General features: G+C 37.0%; 2 protein-coding genes across 4 annotated transcripts; both read right to left on the reverse strand.

Annotated features, from left to right (window-relative positions):
• Positions 1 to 796: 796 nt before the first annotated feature.
• On the reverse strand, positions 797 to 12,427 carry LOC143152159 (synaptic vesicle glycoprotein 2B). Its single transcript, XM_076321968.1, has 11 exons — positions 12,291 to 12,427; positions 10,435 to 10,491; positions 9,179 to 9,340; positions 8,570 to 8,732; positions 8,310 to 8,431; positions 5,820 to 6,058; positions 5,400 to 5,620; positions 4,765 to 4,982; positions 3,708 to 3,867; positions 3,047 to 3,174; positions 797 to 2,414 (listed from the first exon to the last, which is right to left on the reverse strand). Exons 1-11 carry the CDS (start codon positions 12,292 to 12,294, stop codon positions 2,359 to 2,361), a joined length of 1,530 nt encoding a protein of 509 aa, XP_076178083.1. The 5' UTR covers positions 12,295 to 12,427; the 3' UTR covers positions 797 to 2,358.
• A 44-nt stretch (positions 12,428 to 12,471) lies between these two features.
• Positions 12,472 to 18,424, reverse strand: LOC143152171 (uncharacterized). 3 transcript variants are annotated; one of them, XM_076321995.1, is made up of 4 exons: positions 18,236 to 18,424; positions 17,965 to 18,022; positions 12,805 to 12,920; positions 12,472 to 12,671 (listed from the first exon to the last, which is right to left on the reverse strand). In XM_076321995.1, exons 1-4 carry the CDS (start codon positions 18,319 to 18,321, stop codon positions 12,623 to 12,625), a joined length of 309 nt encoding a protein of 102 aa, XP_076178110.1. In that variant the 5' UTR covers positions 18,322 to 18,424; the 3' UTR covers positions 12,472 to 12,622. The 3 variants fall into 3 exon arrangements, 2 of the variants coding, with proteins under 2 accessions (XP_076178110.1, XP_076178118.1); XM_076322003.1 differs by having other exon boundaries at positions 12,550 to 12,671; positions 12,767 to 12,920; XR_012993524.1 differs by lacking the exons at positions 17,965 to 18,022; positions 18,236 to 18,424 and adding an exon at positions 15,169 to 16,171 and having other exon boundaries at positions 12,597 to 12,671; positions 12,858 to 12,920.
• Positions 18,425 to 18,625: the final 201 nt, after the last annotated feature.

Below are 18,625 nucleotides of genomic sequence, written 5' to 3' on the forward strand. Positions count from 1 at the left end.
GGTTAGATCGCACATAATGGGCTACCAATGAATCGTGGACTTTCCTCCACTACTATACATACTAAGTAAGAACTGCGTGTCCGTGAGCTTGGTACTTCAGATAGTTTCGGCGAGTCGGAAAAGCAGAGTGTGAGGCTTTCTTTATCGTACTCGACAATTGAAATTCGCTTACCGTGTAGCGTGTAACATGTATTTAAATAAACGGCTTAACTGACTTCCTGTCGCATCGTTTACTTACATTTGGATATAAAATAATGTTCACAATTTGTATAACGTAGGAAAGTATTGCTATGAAGAAAAATGTTAACAAATGTTTTTTATGGAAAAACAAATGTTAACAGGATTGCGCTCAAACAATTGAATGAATCTCGTCACTTTATATTGGAGTTCTATATTCATTTCAAGATTGAATTAGATTTTGTGCATAATTAGTCCACGGATAATGATGATTACTTTTTGCAGTTTTTAAGTCATTTCAATATATATGCGTTATTGCTAAAATTATTTTAAAAGTTTTAAATAAATATCAGGCCAGTGTATACTGTAACATCTAATATCAAATATTTTATGGAAATGCGTTCCAAACAGAAAAACTAATTGTCGTAAAAATAGATTAATAATAATATTACTCGATAGGTTTTTTTATAATCATATAAAGGGAGATGTTAAAAGTGACAAGAAAATGGATAGTTCCTAAGATATTAGTAAGTCATTATTTTACAAGTTCCAAGGTTTATACACATTATTCCAACGATTCCGATAACATTAATTTGTTCTTGGGGAAGCAATGTCTGTAAGATAATCCAATACAACATTTTTCGTCGACTATTACGCAATATTCTTTATTGCAATACGCGATACACGATTTTTAATATTATACAAATCGTGAAGATTGTTCTGTCTCCAAACGTAAGTAAACAAAGCGACGGTCAGTCAAGCCGCCTACTTAAACATTAATGCAAATCTGATTTCAGTTATTCGAAAATGACAGAGAAAGTCTCACATTCTCCTTCGACTTGCCGAAACCGTCCGAAGTGCCGAGCTCACGATACGCGGCTCTTCTATCAGTCGCATATTAGTGGAGGAAATTCTACAATTATTGTGTAGCCCAGCCCATTATTCACGATCTGGTCACTGGGTCGGTAATATCGTCACGGAGGCTTTAACCTTCGAAAATACACAACCTATAAGTGATATGTCCTCTGGAAAATAGGTAGGCTACGTGTAAAAGAGAAAGAATAATCCAGGGTATGGTAACTTTTCCTTGAATTGATTAGAATTTATTTGAGCCAGTGAACAGACAAAATTATTATAGATTGTATAGGGATTTCGTATAAATAAAATTACATGACTTTAGAAAAGTCTTATTGGTCAGTATTTAGACAGGATATACCTATGGGTGATGTATATTGATTCAAAATAGAAAAAGATTCGACAAACGATTAAACGGTCATTAAAATGTTATTGCTTCCGAAAGGAACTGAAATATTAACGTTTATAAATTTTAATAGCTCTGTATCTATTCGAGGTATAGTTCCTACAGTTTCGGTGATTGAATCGACTCTCTTGCAGTGACGTAGTTTTATTTATACAAAGGCCTTATATTGTTCATGGTTGTGACAATGCTTCATAGATTCACCACCAGAAGGCAGGACATTCGGTTCTTTTATGCGTGTACGTGTTGCATGGCGACATGCTGTAGGAGATTATTGCACATTCGTTGCAGATGTGGTTTATGTCATCGTGAATTATGTTTATTTAAATATGTTCAGAAATACAGGCTTTAACAAACGAATGGAGGAATTACGAACGGTAAACAGCACCTCTTAATAGTTGGTACGTATACATAAAGTATTGTTTTATTAATTAGCTAAGCAAATGCGCTTAGTAATCCGTTCGTATTTTGAACGAAGGTACATTTTACTTAATTCTTAATTAAAATATTGACCTTTAAAATGATACAAAAACAAGTGAACGAGTGGTGCCATGCACGAATCACGTCCGTAAATAAATATTATGTATTTACACGAATTTACACAAATCATTCAAAATGACAAATCATTGATAATGACGAAAGTTTTTATATGTGCGTTAGGTACAATTGTTGACCTTGCTTTTATACGAAAGTGCGCGAAAACATAAACATTTGCGACTCAATGCGACGTCAATTCAAAGTATTAAATGTTTCCTTCGATTGATATAATGTAGTACCAGTGTTTGTGAAGTGAGGTTCAAATTTTTCCCTAGCTCGAAGGAATGGAAAACGATTTATGTCAATGCAAATGATTTTTTTCTTCAACCTACTTCAGGCAACATTTTCTGTGGTCATTTCTCTCCAGGAGATGACTCGTCCTTCGATTATTCAAGAGTTTCTTTTCCTGTCTTTGGCAACAGGAACGACATGATTCCACATACTGTAAAATAACAGAACAAAAATCAACTAATGAATGATTTTATTCATTTTATAAAAAGTTTCAAATGATCTAACAATAAGATTAATATGATTTTTATTGGTGATTTCAATGTCATTGTAATGGTATAATTATTAGGTTTAAAATGCTAATCTGGTAGTTCCTAACCTTTCGATATTTATTGAAAAATTTAGGAAATAATTTTCACAAATTAAAGGAAACCTAATATAATTTTAAATCATCCGAAATTATGGTAGAGATAATAACATTGCGGCGCATTATTAGATTGATTATTAACTATTCGCGGTCTAGGTTAAATAGCAGAATGGCTGAGAATCACTGTGTTAATTTCTTCAGAAATACTAATTCATATGTATTATCTAATTTTTAAGTTATTTCAAATATTTTAGGGTGAAATTAACTTTAAAAATTCTGAATAAAAATCCACAGTTAAATTTTTCAGTGATATCGCGGTAATATCGTTGTGAGATTAACAGGTGTTTCGTTTATTTCACACGTAATAATTCTTGTCTGAAGATTAAAAAAGATTCGAGTTTCTCGAGTGAAAGCAGTTTTCTACGTGTGAATTATTATTAAAATATTTAGATCTTGGTGTAAAAGTTGAAAATACTTACTGAATAAAAATGCCGCGAATAATATTATAGGAATTACGCAGGCCAAGTCGATCAGGTAGCCGAATACTAAATTACCAACGAGAGCGCCTAATCGACCCATTGTTAGAGATAATGCCGCAGCCATTACTCTGAAAATGCAACGAATTATTTCATTTTATTTCATTATATTGATGTTGAAACAATCAGGAATCGAATATTTCAACAATTGTTTACTATAATCATTCATGGCAATTCGATATAAATTTTATGATCGAGATTTTACTTGTATAATTTTTGTATACATTTCTTTGAAGTACATTATTCAAACCAGGTAGATAATATATCCCTGGACTATGTACAAAATTAAATCAAATACGTCAATGAAAAGAAGTACTGTACAGTTAATGTTGTGATATTTTTATCGAATGATTAATATTTGTACGACGTTCGAGTCTATAAAGTATTGGATATTCGATCAGGTGATCCATTTCAATGAATGCAACGATGCAACATGTACGAAAATACATGGTAAAAAGAAATCTATTGTAAGTTGACGTTCAACACTGTTGTTTCGTCATCGTATGTTGCGATAATTAACGGCGTCGTTTAACAATCATAAATCTCGTGGCATTTTATTGTTTGCATATTTCCTCAATAAATAAATCAGTGAAGGTCTGCTTACCTGAGATTCGTTGGGAACATGTCGACAATTACGCAATAAACTAACGAGATACCGAGAGACGTCAGGGCCTCGAACACGCAGGATAATATTAAGTTCTGTGTCGAATTGACGACGAAATAAAAGGCAACCGTCACTGCGCCGGAAACCAATAGAGATACGACTGAAAAACAACGTTTTACAGTTATTTATTTAACATTAAAGAGAATCGAAGCAATAAAATCAAATTCTTGTGGAATAAAAATAAATTGGAATGTTGTCAGTCACATCCAGTACAATTTTATGTAACATTTTTGATTATATAATTTTGGTTTTCTTTGATGCAATAATAATGGCGATGAACGATTTAAAATAAAATTATTTGTCAAAAGCATTGTGAAATCTGTGCATACTAATGATACACAAATGATAAAGAGAAACAAGTGTATTTTCAATAGTTTGTTATATATATATCAAATATCGTGATAAGAATATAAGAAAAAATGAGACTAAAAAAAATATATCGAATTAAATATGAAATTACGAATGTGATTAAGCTGGATTTGCGCTTATTGTAATCGTAGTCTCTAGTTCCTCTTTTCTATGAAATTGAATGTTAAATGACTGAGTTATATCTAAGATTCGAATGATAAATTATGAAATTATGAAATCATGAATCGAACGAAGAATTTTCATAGGAATTTGTTACATCGAACAATTGCAGAAAATACTGAATGTCTTCTAACGTGAGCAAATTTCTTCATTTTTGTTCAAGATTTAATAGTATTTGTTAAAAAGTGAACGAATATTTAATTTATTTGAAATAAATAGTTACGAAAACAAGGAATAAGTAAATACTCTAACGTACAACAATAATCGAGGAATTGACTGTACAATGATGTCTGACTTTAATTTTACTCTAGTATACGTGCATAATTAACGTACTGTAAGGAACAAGAAAAAGAAAGGTCGTACCAAGTCGGAAATTTTGGACAGACTTCACAATATTTATAACTAAACGAATATTATTCAATACTGCACGAGACTAATAAATTGAATACGTGTATCGTAATGTACGTACTTAAGAAAAATTTGGCGCCAAGTTTATGTACAAAAATTGGCAAGATGATAGATCCAGGAATGCAGGCGAGGCCAATGTATACCGTGTGCAGATAGACCGACGACGCGATCACAGTGTCGCATCCATACGGATCAGCGAGGGTAGCGTTGTCCGACTGAGCCGACACTATACATACCGATGTACTTTTGTCGGGATTGTGGTGCTCGAACTGCTCGAATCTACAATTATGTACAACGATGGTGACTGGTTGTAAGAACAGTCTACTGTTAACACTTTTAAAGATTAATCTCAACCCTCCATAAACTTACTATATTTAGGCATCTTGTCTCACTTTCTACTGTTAACACTTTTAAATATTAATCTCAACCTTCCATAGACGTATTTAGGCATCTTACCTAGACACTTTCGATCGTTCAGAACCAATCAGTTGTTTAAATTGAGGTTCTACAAACTCAATTTTATCTACATAAAGTTTTGTCTTTTGGAACTTTTCTAATTTTTGAGTCTCTTAGATCCCCCCGAAAGTTTAATATCAAAAAATTCTTAAACGAATTTGAGCTCATCCGTGGAGTGTCTACGGAGGTTTAATCACTTGATCGAGTTTTCCTAAAGAATGATAAACCCATAGTGGTTACCTGGTGAATAATTCCGGAAACCAGACCATCAGAGTATAGTAACTACTGGTCAGACCGAATTGAATACCGCAGGCTAACAGTGTGTTGCGAAGATGTGGCGATTTGCAGAGAGCGGTTGTTAGGTCTCGCACTTCCTTTAAGAGAACCTTCAAATCCTTGCGTTTGTGTAGCTTTAACGATCTCATACTCTTGTCTTTAGTTTTTTCTTGTAAGGATTTCACCTGAGAGTGAGTTCGAAAATATATATGGTTGTTACGTGGATCCATGTTCGTTGATTTAAATAATAGGTCGTTCGATGAGTTTTGTCGGTCGATAAAACTTATTGAACAACCTAGTACTATACTGTTCAATAAGTTTTATCGAACGACGAAACTTATTGAACGATCTAGTAAAAGCAAGATTTTCGATAAAGTGAATTACCGGATAGGAATCTGGGCTTTCTCCAGTGTTTTGCGCGTAGATCCATTTAAAGACCTCAAGGGCGGCGTCCGTTTCGCCACACTCGAGAAGGAACTTTGGACTCTCTGGGAACGCGAATAACCAGAGACCCAACATTAACGAGGGTAGGGCACACAACGCCACGAAGAGATTCCATGACTTGAAGTAAAAGTCGTCCGAGACGTACATAAAGTCCATTGGGATAATTAACCAAGCGATTACTGGATAAATAAAACAAACAAATCATTTGTTAGTCAATTTTCGAAATAATCTCCTTTCGACGCGTTTTTATTTTAGTCAAATTATTGCATATTTGGAACTAGCATTCTTTATCCGTAGGTGTAGCTCTTCGAAGTGTAAATATAATATTAAATTACGTTAAAAAAAAAGAAGTAATTATTAATCTAAGCAGAGTGTTAAAAATTGTTTGTTTAAAATTGTATACCTTATTTTATAATACATTAAATAAGCAAGAACAATCTTTATTCCTTTACTTAGGTTAATAAATACTTTTTCTTTACTTTTACGTGTAAATGAGTGCTATGTTTATACTTTGAAGAAGACCTACAATTACAGGTCACAACAAGGTTGATTTGCAAGTTTTGTACGAAGATGTTCACGGATGTATCTTTAAGCGACATGTTTGGTATGCTAGTATTATTAGTACTATTAATATTATTATATTACATTAAACAAAATGCCAAGCGAACTGGTCTATCAATGCCATTTCTCTTTCAATAAAAACTTTAGATTTTATCTCTTCTACTATGGAGCTACTCTGCAAGCTTCGATTGTCTATACTTGAGTCTGATATACTTAGATAATATATATGCTTATATATTATACTTAGATACTAGAAACAATGTCCAGTCTAAGTGGCGAGTATTAAATAAGTATATATTATACAAGTATAATACAAGTATAATATATACTTGTTCAATGCTCGCCATTTAGATTGGAAATTATTTTTAAAACTATGAATAAATAGGTTTCCTCTATATTCGAAGCAAAGACGCTGTCTACTGGTTTGCGTTTTTTGTTTAAAATAAGGAATTGGGTGGTTCAAACACCAAGCGAATGATAGGCGAGATCAAAATACGGAAATGAAAAAGACAGTAGTATATAGTAGGGAAGATTTAATCCTCGATGGCTCTACCAGACTTGTCCGATTGGTATTTATTATACAAGGTGATTCTCTCACCAGTGGACTTAAAAACCGTGTCGTTGGGTGATCACTTTAGAGATGATTCCTTCTGAGTCTCGTTTGTAGTCTACAGACGTTACAAATAAAAGGTTATTCAATAAGTTTTATCGAACGACTGTTCATTAAGTTTTATCGAACGACAGAACTTAATGAGCAGCCTAGTACTATACTGTTCAATAAGTTTTATCGAACGATAAAACTTAATGAGCAACCTAGTACTATACTGTTTAATGTAGTACTGTTCAATAAGTTTTATCGAACGACAAAACTTAACGAGCAACCTAGTACTATACTGTTCAATGTAGTACTGTTCAATAAGTTTTATCGAACGACAAAACTTAATGAGCAACCTAGTACTATACTGTTCAATAAGTTTTAGCGAACGACGAAACTTATTGAACAACCTAGTACAGCAGTCTCCGCTGCAGTAGTCATCGTCGTCGATCACCCAATGACGTAATAGGGACGTCGTTTACTTCATCGATATGTACAAACACAGGATTATCGATGGGGTGTTTGAGTGGAAGCACTATCTTTGAGTTCACTGGCGGGAGAATCACCCTGTAGTATCGTTGGCGCTTCGGTGACTTCAATGCCGCGATAAAACGTTCGTCGAGAACAAAGCGATCACTCTATCGTTCTTACTATAGCTGTGTGGCAATATACTCAAAATTATAAAATAAAACATTATCGTCACCTGTGGTTGTACACCTACCTTTAGATATATGAACGTACAAAATACTGAGAATGATACGATTTCAATTTAACACGATCGATAAAATGTAACAATGTTTTGGATTAATAAGCTATTTTAAAATATGTTTTGATCGATAACATTTGTAGGAAGTGAACAAAAATAAATAACAAAGTTTTATATCGGATTTCGTTCAAACAAGATAATCTTCGGTGAATGAATTGATGTCATTGCAAGAAACTGAGTTCGTGACAAAGGTGACATTGAAGACTTTCAACGCAAAAAGAAGAACGAAATTGTTTTTCTATAAACAAACGAATAAAAAGCATATCGGAATTCCATTTTTATTCAATTTACGTTATACGTTTATACAATCTTCTAAAGAGTGTTTTATGCATAAATCGTTTAAAAAGTGTTACAGTATTTTCTTGCACAGAAATATCAAGAAATATACTTTTCAGTTTTTAAATAATTTGGGAGCGAAGGGGTCTCGATTGATTCGAAGCTGTTATTCTCCGAGCGTTTTAGACAACGTTGTTAAAAAATACTCAAGTTTATACGAAAAGATACTTACGTGGTAATACTATAACTCCGACTGTCCAAAACATTTCCATCCAACAAAGGCATCTTTCGCGATACTTTGTCGGCTGAAATTCCCCTAAATATGGAAAACAAATTCCCATAGCTCCCGTAACGCTGTATATATAAAATAAAAATGAAATAGAAATAAACTAAAAAGAAAAACAAATAAAATTATGATAAAAGAAGAAAACATTTGTTACGAGAAGAAGATATCCCCCCGAAGACGGATTGAATTAAAATGATAACACTTACGCAAATCCATTGAAGAAACGGAAGACCAGAAATACCCAAAAGTATTGGACGAAAGATGAAACGATGCCGATGACACCGTCCATCAATAACGTAGCGATTAACACGATTTTACGTCCTTTGGTGTCAGCCAGGCACCCCCATATATAAGAACCAATCACCATACCTGGAAATCGAAAAACGAAACGAAACATTATTATCGCTAAAAATTCGGCGCTTCAATCGGTCCACTTTTTCGTTGTAATCGTAAATGGTAATTATTCCATGACGAGAAAAGGAACTTTTCGTTCTTCTATTTTCGTGCTTTTGTTTGCTAGAAATCTCCTGACAAAGATGATTTCGAAACCCTATATATATATATCACTCCGCTGACGGAATTGTTTTTGTCGCTTGACGGTAACTGATAAAAGTTGAAACGGAAAGGTACGATGTGAATCATGACGATTGTAATAAAAATAGGATCGAGAATGACAATGTTCTTTTTCAATGAGAGTAAACTTAAGGAATACTGGCTCTTCAGGGATGATTCATGTTTGAAAGGAATTGTCTCTTGTCGATTTTTCACGAATTCGGAGATCTTGTTAGAAATTTAAAGAAGTTGAAGAAGCTCACCTAACATCGGGGATGCCGTCAACCACCCTTTCGACGTGGAATCCATTTCCAAGTCGCATTGCGCTGCCGGAAGGACGAACGAGAGTATTGTAACCCCGATGGCGGTGTCCATATAAATCAAGCCGCATACCGCCAGTAACATGTAATGAAACTTTCCGAATCCTAATAAAAATTTGATTCGTCGAAGTATTAGTACGGATGAATATATAATTTGAAATGAAAAATTCGTTATTATCAATGGAGAACTCTTTAAGTCTACAGTTACAAACGATACAATTATTACCATTTCGAACATTTTCAGTGCGACAGCTCGTAACTGGTAGTTTTTATTGTAACGTTCGTTTATACTGAATACACATTGATGTAACGAAAAATGTGTTAAAATACAGTTAGAGTTTATCATTTATTTTTACATGTGACATTGTGCATGTAGACGAAGCGTATTCTTTGTTTGAAAGAAATAAAGATTCATCGCGACACCTTAAGGAGTCATACGAACAGATATTTGAATTGTAGAACGAAGATTCTGAAACGCAGGAAAAGTTTTAATTATGTCGTCGATAAGAGCTTGTTTCACGTGAAGCTGTAAATTAAACGTTGCTCTTGAACTTGCTACCAGTTTACTCGGTGCCTAGCATGATTCGTATTTTACGATGTTATCTTGATTTATCAAAATACTTGCACAACTTAAAGAAGGTGAGACAATCATCTGGAAAAATTTGAGTAATTTTTGAACAATAGTTTCGCGCAATCTCGTAGAGCGACATCGAATATGATTGTTTAAGATTGTCAAAGATGATCGGAATTATTATATTTTGTCGATAGGCGACTAGCATTCTGAATTTTTAAACATAAAACTACCAATCTATTGAGAGCCGTATTGATACAATGTTGCATTTTTCTTATACATTTAAAATGATTTAATATCGCTAAATATAAAAGTAGTTTATACTATTTTTTGCAAACTAAACATAATGGATATTTTGTGAACCTCAAGCACTGTGCTTATAGCGACGAATACATAATTGATGTCTAATGCGTCTAATCAGTTAATCGATTATATTAATTAGTTGATAATAATTTCCAGTATCGGGTTAGAGATAGTCGTTAAGGGATATATGTTTGTTTTTTTATCGACTTTGAGATTCGTAAATGTCCCATTCAGATAAAGATTTCAGCAAGTTCTGATAATTAAACGGATTATATATTGAATTAAATTAATGTGTAATTAATACGAGTAAACATCCATGAATTACCTGTTACGGTGATTGCATGCTCGAAATCGGCACCTCCGTCTGCCAAGAAGTCGAGTCCTATAGAGAAAGAAAAATTTGTTAATATATGATATTGTTCGCAGCATTAATCGGAACATTAATTTATAACGCGTTAGTGGATGACGATATTAGTTTTCTCCCCATTTGCTTTTTAAAACTTGATAAAAGTTAGTCAATTTTGTGTAGCTTTCGCTTCGAAAACTTGTCGTGTTTGAGCATTATAGAAAATTAGAAGTGGTTGATGAAAAATAAAAATAGTATATGTAGCAGAAGTAGTAACGATAGTAACAAAGGTGATAGTAACAATAGTAGTAGTTTAACCCAAACTTATCTATAAGTATTATTATTGTCAATGTTACTATCAATACTAGTAGTATCAACAATGATAATATCAATTGATAGCTGCAATAGCTACAGGGCTGGTAGAAGTAATAATGCCGGTGATAACAACACCAATAAAATATTATGTAGTGGTAACGACAGTAGTGATAGTACTCAGATCACGAGTAGTAACATTTCTAGTAATGATAATAACAGTACTTATTAACTGACAGTAATAGTATAAGTAATAATAGAAGTAATAGGTTGTTCGATAAGTTTTGTCGTTCAATAAAACATATTGAACAGTATTGTTCAATTTAGTACTATTCAATAAGTTTTATCGAACGACAAAACTTATTGAGCAACCTAGTACTATACTGTTCAATAAGTTTTATCGAACGACGAAACTTATTGAACAACCTAGTAGTAGTGGTAATAGTAGTAGTACTGGTAGTAATGGTGATAATAGTAGTAACAGTAGTAGTGTTAGTAATAATCGTGATGACAATACCAACAACGTCACGACTAATGCTAGTGGCAGTGGCAGTGACAAAAATAGTGCCAGTAGTAGTAACAGGGTGAGTATTAGTAATTGTCGGTTGTAGAAGCAGCAATATCAACAGTGATATTAGTGAGTTGAGTAATGTCTACCAGTCGTGGTTGTTGTAACAACGGTAACGGGAATAGTATTCCTACCAGTAACAGAAGTAGTATTCGCAATTATAGTAATAGTCTGTGGTTAGTGATAACCATGTCAAAAGTAATAGTTAAATTAATAGTAATTGTGGTTACAGTAACAATAATTGCATGATTAGTACTAGTAATAAAAGTAATATCACTCGTAGTAGTAGCGGCAGTAGTACAAATAGTATTAATACCGACAACGGGGCGAATGATGGTAATGAATAGTCGGAATTATAGTAGCAGTAATATCACGATTAGAACTACTAATTAGTAGTTTTGGGCAGTAAGAGTTGTACAAATAGTTCATAGAATAGCAGTCCTGTTGCAAGTAACAGTGTCTATTAGCAACTACTAAGTACTTGACAGCAAGTAAAATAATACTGACAGTAATGGTACCAGGAGAGTACTAGTACTAATTACTGCAAAACAAGTAATCACAGTGACATTCGCTATAGTAGTGACAACCCCATCAACGTTACTATTAGTATAACAGTAGTAGTATTAGTAATGGTAGTAGTAGCATCGAGCTATACTACCAGTAATATTATTATGATCAAAAAATACTAATACAGTATTATAGAATGGAAAACAATCTCCAAAGTTAAATGAACGACCGACGTTTTTCTTGGTATGCCTCTCGAGGCCCATTAAATTCAGTTTAATTCATAATCCAGACTGAACACAATTCTGACGAAGTCCAATTTAGGTTTAATCCTGTTCTTAACCGGACTTAACGAAATTACAACTTGGCTCCACAGTCTGCGTTTGAAGTTACAATTCAACAAGTTATAAGTAATGTAGTTTTCGCACGAGAACCATTCGCTCGAACCTACCCATGATGTATCGTTACGTTGCGTAGATCGTCTGTCTCGCGATGACGGGAGATGGTCGGGTCAGGTAGCGTCGGAGAGAATCCGGGTGTCTGGAGGACCCCGGTCGCCAAAGCGCTGCACTGTCGGTTTCTCGTACGTGTTCCACGGTTTTCTCCTCGTTTGCAACCACTGCACGCCACGCTCATTGGTGAACACTCGGTGGTATTTGATCGCCGTCTTTATCGCCCAAGCGAATTCGACGATGATTTCCACCGAGAATCTGTTTGGACGATGATACGAGTCACGGTTAGACGAGCGTTTCGATGATCTACGATCGAGTGGATCCTTGTCGTTCAGTACGTTGGACGGTGACAGGGATATCGATGGTCCCTGTGATGGTATCTGCAACGATGGGAGATCTTCCGTAGGATCTTTCCTCTCACGCCAGATCCTAACGATCGGCGGCAAACGTACAACTGATCAAAAATTAATCGTGCCTGAACATATCTAGAGCTTTTCGGTAGCTCGTCATTACCGGCTAGATAAGATATAACCCTTCCTCTCTTTTCTCTGGCACTTTACGCCTACCTGGCTCTCGGCTCTTCGTTCGTCCGTATCTGTTCCTCTGTTCGAAGGAAGGAACGACGTTTCCTGAAAATGACATTACTCAGAAAAAAAGAAACCGCTCTCGAACGCTTCTGTGTACAAGGAGGTTTTGCAACTGTTGCGATGCAATCGTATATATTCGACGATAAGACAGTTGAGACAAGTATCACGGGATTTCTAATTGCTTTGGATTACTTTGATTAAAATACGCGAAAGCTGTTTACTCGTACGCTTATTATGTACGAGGACTTCTTTGGAAGATACCAAATACTTATCTGCCTATCTAGAAGTTGCCCGAGGGATCTCTTATTTGTCGACCTACTAAGAAAGCAATAATTTCGACCATTCTCGTTAAATATTGCCATTAGTAGGGCAAATATGTATCGCAATTGCTAGAGATTTCGTAGAAACACGCGCGCGACTCATCAACGCTAGTTATTTACGACCGCAGAAACGTCGACTTCGTATTGTCTTTGTAGCCTCGCATTATCTAAACAGAAAACTGACAATAACTACGCGATCCGTCTGTTTGTTTGAGTTTCAGTTTCGGTTCGTACTGTCGAGGCTGCTGGTACATCACGTCGGTGTAATTGCATCAAAAATTTCGTGTATCGTACGATGTTCGTCGATTGAATTACACCAAGGAATCTCAAACGAGGAAACAGAACTTTTCGAAACTTTAATTGCCAATAGTCGTACGCGTTAGGATTACTTGGTCGTTTTTATATCCAAGACTCGTTGCATGTCAAGGATATGCACGACGTCCTCTCTATCGTTTCCGGTTCGTGTTAACGGACGCTATATTTGGACTAAACACCGTTTCTGTCCAAATATAAATATCGATTGGCGATATTATTATCTTGCATTCCTATCTCTTTTGTAAGACATATTTATGACTTCGTGTTATCAAGAAATCTATTTCGCCATACGTGCCGCGCTAAAAAAAAAAAAGCGGCTATGAACGCGTTTTCGCTCGCACGTGCTACCCATTAGTCGAATTTCAACAATCCTTCGTTGGAAACTGATTGAAGTACTCTGTCTCGATGAAACAGAACAGTATCTCCCGAAGTGCCATGACAGCTGCCAAGGTCAACGTTAATCTATACTAGTCGAAACTAGTCTAGACTCGACATCGTGCTTCACACTTGATTCATTCGTTAACGCAAACATGTTTATCAACCTGGACGTAAACTTCGATGTTTTCCCTGACAAGATGATTCGGAATAATAGTTTACTGATAATCGGGAAGGTCCTAGGAAACGCTCTCCGCTTATCGTTAACATAACCTAAATCAAGCGCATAACCGAGGTACGCTTAACCCTATTTCAAAATTGATTTAATATGGATCCAATCCAGACTTAAAGCAATCTTAACCTAAGCCAATTCAATCCTAACCCAATCTTGAATTGAATGACAAACTTAAGAACATTTTGGTATAACTTCTAGTCCTGGATGGACACAATCTGAACCTAACCCAATTCAATCTCAAATCTGAACTTGATAACGACTATATTCGTTATAATTTGTAATCTAAACTAAATATAATCCCCACTTGGCCCAATTTACTTTTAATCCAGATTTTAATTGACTTAATAGAGTATCAATTTGGCTTGATGGTGGAATTGCGAATTTTGCCAAAAAATAACGATATTTTTGCACGAGAAGTAAATCAGTCCTCGAAACGAACATTATAGAAAACGTTTGGACCATTGTTTGGCTAAACTGACGAAAATCGCCACTAGAATAAATTACAAGAATTGTTAGTTTATCGAAAATGTAATCAAAATATAGCATAAAGATAAAAATACTAAAGATACGTGTCGAAGATTAATAAGAAATATGCTTAATCTCGTGGAATGTTTACGGGTAAGGGCGAGCGTTCGAATCTATATTAGAATAGTTTACGAGACAATAAACCATTTTATCCGAAAGGATTAATTTATTATAGACTCTAACAAACGTCCAAGTTCGTATAATTTCCAATTGTAATTCTCTACGAAAACGTACGCTCGAACTGCGCTGATCTTCTCAAAATCTACTTCAGAATTAACGTTATCTTAGACCCACCTCGCATTAATCCAAACTTAATCTGGACTTAACTACTTATCGAAACGGTAACTCTTTGGATAAATTTCGATATTCCGAAGAAATTTACTCTAAAACCTGTTCAGTCAATTGGTCTCGTTCTTAGAAATACTATGTCAACTCCTAACAGCTAACATGGATCGCGTCCGGCTTTACGCGATCGAATTAACGCGCAAACAAAGTGGAAAGTCAGTGTCACGAGACTTACGGTTTATTGCCGGCTAATCACCGCGATCGCGTACCGAACACTGGAGGCAACGCCGGCAGCTTATACAAGACGGGACCACAAATCGTAAAATGCGCGACTTTATCGCGTCGAACGGAGTCGAAGTACTGGCGAGTCATGCGCGGAATGTCCAATCTGCGAATCGTCTTCGCGTTCGTCCGGCGCAACAACGCTTAGTTATTGTTCACGTGTACGTTTCATTTTCGTTGTTTTTTCCTTGAGATTAACGCGGCAGGATCGACAAGATCGATGGAGCAAAATCCCCGAAATCAAAGATCTATCCGAATCGACGATCTCTCTACCGTGTAAACGCGAGGCACCAAACACGCGATACCCGCTTGATTAATCATATTTTTCGGGCGAATTGCGATCTCTGCGCGACAGACGAAGGTCGCTATCTCGTGTCAGTATACTGATCAAAACAATTAGGAGATCAGCAACGGAAATAACTTTATCCCTCAATAAGTTCGGCCAATATTTTGCAAAGCTCCGTTGTGAGCGAAACGTAACGAGGAAATATAATTTCGTTAAGCACGAGGCATTCGTTTCATCCCCGACGATCACAGTCTCCGGAATCAACCCGATCTCTTCTTGAATTACGTTCGCGCAACGTGTGCTATCAGGTCGTCGTAATCGATGTTTCGCCAATAATAGACACAATTTTTAGGTTTGTTACCCGTTGGGAAGATTCGGTAAATGTTAAATGTAAATAAAGTAATCGCCATCCCGCCCAAAGGCGGTCGAAAATTTGACTCGGAAGGCAGCCAAGACGCTGCGTTGCGCAACCAGGACGACAGTTTGGGCGACGATGCTTTAACGGAGTACACGCAGGTGCGTATGCTCGTCGTCGCTTTGGTACGCAGCACAGAAGCTTTCAAGGAGGAACTGCAGTTATTATTCCGGCGATAATCGCGGGAGCTCCCCGAGAGATCAATTTCGAGAGTCACGATACGGGTACTGGTAATTTTTCTTTTTTTTTTATATAAAAGCGTGGCTCGTTAAAGAGAGACGTTAGCTCAATTATTGATCGTTTGCCACGTAATAACGAGGAAAAGTTAGCCGCGTCTTCGCTAGGCAGAGATCTAAAGGCACGCGGTGAATCTATGGCAACACCGTGGAACTTTAAGCAACAATCGCTGCCGGTTCTTCGAACGCGGATACCAATGGCGTGAAAATTACGAATCGCTCGTAATTTTCCGCAAGTTCGAGCGAAATTACGAGTCGCTCGTAATTTTCCGCAAATGCGAGCGAAATTACGAGTCGCTCGTAATTTTCCGCAAGTTCGAGGAAAGTTACGAGTCGTTGGTAATTTTCCGCAAGTTCGAGCAAAATTACGAGTCGTTGGTAATTTTCCGCAAGTTCGAGCGAAATTACGAATCGCTCGTAATTAATCGCTGGTAATTTCCCGCAAGTCCGAGCGAAATTACGAATCGTTCGTAATTTTCCTCAAGTTCGAGCAGATCGCGCGCGTCCTGTAATGTTGGCACACGATGGCGACGGTGGTGGATACGCGCCAAATCTACGATCGTAATATTTCCGTCATCGATGGCGACGTAGACGCTGCGTCAGGTGACCGTGATCGCCAAACGACGATCGCGAAGAAGGTCGCTACCGTTCGTGGAAACCGAAAAATCGATCAAAACCATGCGACTCGTCAACTACGGATAGCTCACGATGGACATGGGATAGCGACACGCGACTCGTTCGCGCTAAATGCCGACTGAACCGCTCTCTCGACAAACAACGGACAACGACAGCTTCCACGAAATGGCTGCACTCCAAAATTGCTCTATTTCGGCAAGTTTCAATGTCAACGGCGCCAGAAAGCCAGAGAGAGAGAGAGAGAGAGAGAGAGAGTGAGAGAGAGAGAAATAAGGGGACAGGAGAGAGATGGAACGATGAACAGTGGGACACACGGTGAATATAAAAAGAAAGACGGCCGATTAAACGAACCAAATCGAAAAGAAATCCTCAGGTCAGGTGTCTTACCGATCCTGGGTCAGCGAAGCGCGACGACTCCCCAAGAATGGATCTATCCCGATCACGGAACTCCTCGATGGTAGCCTCGTACCTTCCCGACTGATATCCCTACCCGTCGATCTGATCATTCATAAGGTATCTATGTTCGGACTATAAACGCTCCGGGGACGCGTGACAACCAACCCGCGTGTTCACCCTTTCTCGTGTAGCCAGTTCTCGGAATTCACGCGGCTGCCGGAGCAGTGATAAGAGGATGATCGTGGTGTTACGCCACGTCGCGGCGATTCGAGAGAGGCGTCGGGGACACCTTAATTAGAATGCAAGCCACGGCTAAGGACTATTTAATTGCGTTGCCAGCGGCCAGATCGACACGTTTTGCGCGACAAACGACCGACTCGTTTGTATATATAATGCGCGCGACTGACGGCTGCCTGTTCGCGGTTCCACCGGTTCTTCTAATTCGGTCGATAGTCTTGCCGCGCTTATGCGACGCACTGCACACACCGTCCCGATCCATGTCTGGGGTTCGCTTCGTTCGGTTCGGTTCGAGTAATACCTGTAGCGTGTGTTTGCTCCCGTTTGTGCAGGGTGGGGTAGTTGTCAGGAGTCCACGCTCGGATATCGAAACGTTTAAACACGCGACGTAGGCCAGCCGGATTATAAAACGTGCGGAACATCGACTCAGAGAATTTCTCCGAGTGTGTGTAAACTTTTGTGGTTTACTACGGATGATCGATAATTGTGAATAATTGGTATACCGTCATTTAGAGACGCGAAGGCAAGATTCGCGTTGCTTACGTGACGATAGCTGTTGGTGTTACAGTAAAACCCTCGATAGTTGCGGGAAGATACGACCCTGAAACAAAAGTTTGCGTTATTTACGAGACGGTATCTTTGGTAGTACTGTAGGACATTGGTAGTTGCGGAATAACGGCGCCGAAACCAATACATTCACAATATTTATAGTGGAAGATTTTCACTTTCAGATTTATTTATTCGTTGTTAGGTGTTCTCTTGTCAACGCGATGCAAGTTATGCACTGCTAGGTGGGAATAAATGTCTTACGTACCTGTGTGTATACTCGAAGTTTAACTTTAGATGCATACACGTTGAAGATCGAAAACCATTTGGGTATGGATCCGTCGAAGGCAACATTAACAATACGTTGAAACGTGTTACATGATGTTTGGTGTGGAAGATCTAGGAAAATGATTATTTAAGATACAATCGATGCAGACGATGATTATTTATTTTTTTCTTTTTTTTTTCGATTCACCGTTCAGATAATACATCTGATATGAGCAATCGATAAATGTAATTACACTACCTAATCATAAGAAATTTATTTTAAGAGATTTCGAAAATGATGTCTCGGGGCATGATGCAGACGAAGATCGATGTCTTTTCTAGGTGATGTATGTTTTGTAACAACTGATTTTGTTGCGATAATACATTATCT

Source organism: Ptiloglossa arizonensis, chromosome 1 (genome assembly GCF_051014685.1).
Source record: "Ptiloglossa arizonensis isolate GNS036 chromosome 1, iyPtiAriz1_principal, whole genome shotgun sequence".
Taxonomy (NCBI): domain Eukaryota; kingdom Metazoa; phylum Arthropoda; class Insecta; order Hymenoptera; family Colletidae; genus Ptiloglossa; species Ptiloglossa arizonensis.

What these genes read in the sequence shown, in the direction of transcription:
- LOC143152159 (XM_076321968.1), bottom strand. An exon ending in GCATGCAATCACCGTAACAG is followed by an intron (nt 9,341 to 10,434) that starts GTAATTCATGGA and finishes AATTTTTATTAG; the next exon opens with GATTCGGAAAGTTTCATTAC. An exon ending in CGGAGTTATAGTATTACCAC is followed by an intron (nt 6,059 to 8,309) that starts GTAAGTATCTTT and finishes TTATTTATCCAG; the next exon opens with TAATCGCTTGGTTAATTATC.
- LOC143152171 (XM_076321995.1), bottom strand. Translation starts at nt 18,321, where the DNA reads ATGTTGCCTTCGACGGATCCATACCCAAATGGTTTTCGATCTTCAACG. An exon ending in ACACCAACAGCTATCGTCAC is followed by an intron (nt 12,921 to 17,964) that starts GTAAGCAACGCG and finishes TGTCATTTTCAG; the next exon opens with GAAACGTCGTTCCTTCCTTC. An exon ending in GGTTATATCTTATCTAGCCG is followed by an intron (nt 12,672 to 12,804) that starts GTAATGACGAGC and finishes CCATCGTTGCAG; the next exon opens with ATACCATCACAGGGACCATC.